At 50.4% G+C, this 5,333-nt stretch overlaps 1 protein-coding gene across 2 annotated transcripts; it reads right to left on the bottom strand.

Annotated features, from left to right (window-relative positions):
- Positions 1–1,955: 1,955 nt before the first annotated feature.
- Positions 1,956–5,024, bottom strand: GALT (galactose-1-phosphate uridylyltransferase). 2 transcript variants are annotated; one of them, XM_006863062.1, is made up of 11 exons: positions 4,901–4,997; positions 4,429–4,598; positions 4,171–4,246; positions 4,041–4,089; positions 3,792–3,921; positions 3,591–3,647; positions 3,341–3,463; positions 2,939–3,071; positions 2,763–2,846; positions 2,292–2,446; positions 1,956–2,051 (listed from the first exon to the last, which is right to left on the bottom strand). In XM_006863062.1, exons 1-11 carry the CDS (start codon positions 4,974–4,976, stop codon positions 1,971–1,973), a joined length of 1,134 nt encoding a protein of 377 aa, XP_006863124.1. In that variant the 5' UTR covers positions 4,977–4,997; the 3' UTR covers positions 1,956–1,970. The 2 variants fall into 2 exon arrangements, with proteins under 2 accessions (XP_006863124.1, XP_006863125.1); XM_006863063.1 differs by lacking the exons at positions 4,041–4,089; positions 4,171–4,246 and having other exon boundaries at positions 4,901–5,024.
- Positions 5,025–5,333: the final 309 nt, after the last annotated feature.

The raw sequence follows: 5,333 nt of genomic DNA, 5'->3' as shown, positions 1-5,333 counted from the left end.
CGGAGGACATTCAGCAAGGGCATTCTTGCAAGGCATTTACCTGGTGATACAAGACACAACTAGGTTAATCTCATCAGATAAGAATGGTAGAGCTGATTTTAGTGGCAAGGGTGATTTAGCAGACAAAGCTGGACTACTATTTTCAAATGGAAGTAGACAGGCTGGTTCTACTAGCAAGAGTGATCCAGCAGAATATAGAGGTTAAATGTCCCAACTCCATCCATATCTGTCCATATGCCCCCATTCCAATTTTGCCAGAACATTCATATTCCCAAGTGAACTCCCCTTTCAGCCAATTTGCTGACCACATCATATTGTGTAACAGAAAATTGTAGAAAAGCACCTAGTCCAGTGTCTGCCAAGCTACTGAGAACCACAGCCTAGCTAAATTGACACCTAACATTAACCATCACAATAGGCAAAGGAAAGTTGTGGCTGAGCAATGAAGATATGGACTGAGTTCAACCACGGTCCATAGACATCTGTTGACCTTGAAAGAGAGAAGAGGAAGGCCTGGTTGGTCTAAAGTTTAGGAACACTTGGGAACTCTTGAGCTCATGGGCACTGACCTAGCCAATCGGGCTAGAGATGAAAGTAAAGTGTCCAGCTGATCTAAAGTGGGGGGATGCGTGCAAGAATGCCCAAGCTTACAGATAGTACCCATTTGACCTAACTTGGATGGCTTGCTGATCAGAACTCCACTAGAAGGAAGATAAAGAAGTTTGATACAGGAAGAAAGTGTAAATTGTTACAATTTGATGAACTTGACCTTTGCTTATGGATGTTGTTGTTGTTAAGTACCGTGGAGTAAGCTCAGACTTATAGTGACCCTACACAGGGTTTCCGAGGCTATAAATCTTTATGGGCGCAGAATGCCTCATCTTTCTCCCAAGGAACCACTGGTAGTTTTGAACTGCAACCTTGAAGTTAGCCACCCAATTCATAACCACTATGCTACCAGAGCTCCTTTGCTTATGGATGTAGTTGCTCTAAGTTCCAACCAAGAGGGAAGGAGTCTTCATTCACATCAAGGATCAAGCCTGTCCCCTCTGTACACAGGGTTGATAAGGACAGGCAACTTAGACATTGGCTACCAAAAATGGAGGTGGGGGGCACTATAAAGACAGGAAGTGGCTGGTTTACAAGTTTTCAAGAGTGTGCTTAGTTTCAGAGTGAGAGGAGTAAGGTAGAATCCCCACTGAATTGCTTTCCTCTTGTCTAGATGGGTCTGGTGAAAGGCTATTGGGGAGGATGGGGATAGGATTCTTTTTATTCAATGAGTATACATTATCATGACTAATTTTGATTGTTACAACTGTAAAGGTATAAGTTGTGTAACAAAATGGGGGGAGTAGTTAATCTTTCATTCCAGGAACAGAGGACCCTAGGACCATCAAGGAAGAGCATGAGGAGAGCGTAGGATCCTAACCAGAGAAGCAGCAACTCCAGAGAGGGAAAGCAGAAACGATGCAGAGATAGAGCAGCTAAGGACTCTAGACCTATGGAATGAGAAGGGTTGTGTGCTGGTGGGCAGGAGGCTGGCTTGTAAAATGTGCCCTTTGGTCATTTAACAAATATATTTTTTCTGTGTGTTTTGTGTACATCTCACACACACACACAAAAAAGAAGGAATAGAGGCAAATACTGTTAACCAATGGTGCATGGAGGGGACTGTAATCATTGCAATGAAACAAAGTATTACTGGTGTGTGCAAAACTGATGATCTGCCTTGTAAACTAACACTCAATTCACAATAAAAGGTTTTTTTTATAAAAAAGAATTTAGATAAGAAAAATAAAGAAAAATTGTGTCTTTAGCCTTTAACCCCATACCCTAGGGAATACAATTGACACTCTTCTGCAGTTAGAGTACATGACTAAAGTTTAAGAAGCAGTTTTATTGTCCCTATATCTACACAAACCCCAAATCCTGATTCCCTCAGGGAAGAGTTAGGACTGTGGTCAACATGGTCAGGCAATGGAAGTTGTCTTCCTGTCCTTCTGCCCTAGGCAGTAATGAACCTCAGGAAGTGTCCTTAGTCTCTCCGCAGCCTGGAAAGGGGGACAGGTGGTAGTCAGGAAGGATAAGGGCAGCCCAGAATGTACTTGGGGATAGGTCCTGAAGGGTTGGATAGCTTAGGAATGCTGGAGTCACCAAGGGTAAAGGGGCTGAATAGCTCCCGAGTCTAAAGGAATGCCCAGGATGTTAGGGAGGTTCTCAGGATCATGATTGTTGGTATCCCTTGAGGAAATGAGAGAGAAAAGAAGCCCCAGGATGTTCCAAGATCTGACCTGCTCAGGGGTTAGGTCCCTCTGAGCCTGGGCCAACATTTCGTAGCCAACCATGAATTTCCGGACAGTGGCAGAGCGCAGGAGTGGAGGGTAGTAATGAGCATGCAGCTGCCAGTGATCCCAGTCGGCCTTCACCTCTGATCCTGTGGGAGCCCCTGACATGAAGAAGAAGGTACAGATAGCTGGGAGAGACCTTTTCTCAATTCTTCAGCAAAGCTCCTCCCCCGAGTCAGACCAAATACCTGAAAACTACATCTCTCAGTATCTCCTACACAAAGGAGGCCCAGGCAGTGGAAAGCATGCCAAAGTCAGTTTCACCAGATTTGTTGCTCCACCCTCAGACCCAACATCCCTGTCCCCACAACCCCCAGTAAGTATGTCAAGGCCTGCTGGGAATTATAGTACAATGGGTTGACCTCCAGGAGCTGAGAAATACACTGAAGCTAAATGAGGGTACTCAAAAAGGCTCACCGTGCCAGCCCATGGAGTACGGAAAGGATGTTTCAAACAGATTGTCGTACTTGGTCAAGAGCTTCTTCATGATAGAGGCTAGATCTAGAACAAGAGCCTGACTCTCAGTCTGGGCCAAGATGCCAGAGGCACCCTCATCCAGAGCCTGGCCTCAGGGTCCCAGCTGAGAGACTCACCATCACGCTCTGCGGCAGTCAGCTCAGGTAGTCGACGCACATGCCGACGGGGTAGCAGCAGTGTCTGGAAGGGCCACACAGCCCAGTAGGGAACCAGCACTAACCAGTGCTCACTGGTTAGGACCAGGCGTTCCTGGGCAGACAGAATGGAGATTAGGACATCAAGGTGGGCGGGGAGAGGGTCCACAAACAGGCAGGGGAAGCCGAAGAAAAATATATACCCAGATCTCCTGGCTTCTAACCACCTCCAGCACTATAGTCTTAATCTAAACTACCATCATCTCTCCTTTAAATTACCGCCTCCTAGCATGTCTCCCTTCTACCCTTTTCCTTCACACACCTCTCTTTTAGGGTGAGAAGGCTAAGGGTTCCTTGGGGACCCAGGGCCTGGCTCTCTCCCACCTTCCTGAGCAATTCCTGGCGGCCATACTCCATTAGAAGAGGCTCTCCATGCTGACACTGAAAGGCCCGCTGAGATCGCTCCTCACGCTGGGCAACATCTGGCAGGAAACTGCTGGCCCACACCTGTAAAGGGGCAGGTGCAGAGAAGAGCAGGCAGATCTTCACCCCCAAGCCCTCCATAGCACTGGCATACTTCCCTTGTCCCCTTCCTTAAAGCAGTTACCCCCTCCCCCAACACACACACACTTACCTGACAGTGGGGGTGAGGGTTGGAACAGCCCATCATGGCTCCTTTGTTTTCAAAGATCTAGCAGGTAGAGGTAGAGAGTGTTAGTAGCCAAAAAATACTACAAGGCAACCCCCTCCCACCACACTCCCAATGGAAACAGAAAGGTCACTTCCTGCACCACCCCCTTCATACCCCTTTGGGAAAGAGGGCAGCCTCACAAACCTGCACCCAAGGGTACTGGGCACCCAACTCCTCTGTGACAGAGGCCCATGCGTCGACGACAGCACGGATCTCAGAGACTGACATGAGTGGCAGCGTCACATCCGACCAAGGGTGGAAGCACATGACCTTACTAGGTGATGGTGAGGAAAGGGATGACAGAGGCTTGGCTGTGCTGGAGGCAGGACTCACCCCCCAGTGCTCAGTCCAGGCCCTGGGGTGAAGGGTATAAGAGGGGAAATGTATAGTTACCAAATTCCTCGGGCAGCCTCTGCTTGGAAAAGGGGGTGATCACTGCGTCCTGAGAGAAGGAGGTATCACTCTCTGCAGAAGCCCAGGCCCAGGCCCCCACATTCCCCATCAGCAGCTGGGGCCAGGTTACCTGGGTTAGGAGCATCAGGCTGCAGAGCTGGGAAGTCATTATCAAACAGGAAGGTGCCATCATAGTGAGGATTCACCTAGAACCAAGAATGGGCTAGAAGATTCACTGTCCCATACCACCAGCCATCTGGTGGGCTTCAAGGGCTACAAGAGGGTGGAGATGGCCCACTCTGGGGAACAGAAACTGCTTAGTGAAATCTCACCCACTAAGGAGCTCCAGAATCTCCAAGGCCAGCGGCTGTGGGTTCTAAAGACTTACCTCTCCGTTGGCGCGCATGGCCCCAGGACACAGAGGGTTGTGGGGGTCATGGCGCGGCACTGTCTCCATAATTGGGGGCTCCACTTGTCCCTGCCAAGGCCGCTTCATGCGGTGAGCTGACACTAGCACCCACTCATCTTGCAACGGGTTGTAGCGAATATGCTGATGCTCTGGGAACAGACAGACGTTCAAGGTCCATCAAGTGCTCTGCCGCCCACTCTCCCCTAGCTCTCACCAGTTAGCAGCCCCGGGAGAGAGGCGTCCTCTAGGACCCACACTTTTCAGTGGCCAAAAGTCTGGGCTTGGACCTTCCCAGAGCCGACAGGCCTGCAGCCCCAACACTGGGTCTCCTTACGCCTCGCGGGCCTGGTCTAGGGTGAGGGCACGGAACCTGCGGGTGGGGCGATAACTTCCAAAGGGGAAGGGGGGACGGGGGGACTCGGCTCAGCGTCCCGGCCGCCCTTGCAATTACCGCTCGCCCGGAAGGTAGTCTCCGTGGCGTCTGCCTCGGACGCCTGCTGGTGCTGCTCAGTGCCACTACGCGACATGAGGCCACCCGGGCGATCCCTCTGGAACGTGTGGGGCCAACCCTCACCCTTCCAGCCTGGGCTCTGCCCCACCCCGGCTGATTGGCCGATCGCCAGCACGTGACTGTCTACGGGGCCGCCCCGCCTCCCCGGGGCGGAGCTCGCGAGTCCAAGGAGGCACTACAGGGGAAAGTTTCAGTCAAGTCACTGCACTCCACGCTGATGCTTTTATTCTGTAAGACTCTCCGGGAAAGCTGCCTTCCGAAGAGTCCCTCTGCGTCTGAAAACTTACAAGACTTATGTGTTGCATTCATTCATTCATCTGAACAAATACGAGTGTTTATTAAATAATCTTGCTTGCTGAAAGTGAAGACCACT

This window comes from Chrysochloris asiatica, unplaced genomic scaffold, assembly GCF_000296735.1.
Source record: "Chrysochloris asiatica unplaced genomic scaffold, ChrAsi1.0 scaffold00053, whole genome shotgun sequence".
Lineage (NCBI taxonomy): Eukaryota > Metazoa > Chordata > Mammalia > Afrosoricida > Chrysochloridae > Chrysochloris > Chrysochloris asiatica.
The sequence above is the reverse complement of the archived record's forward strand: the minus strand, read 5'-3'. Positions and strand labels throughout refer to the sequence as shown.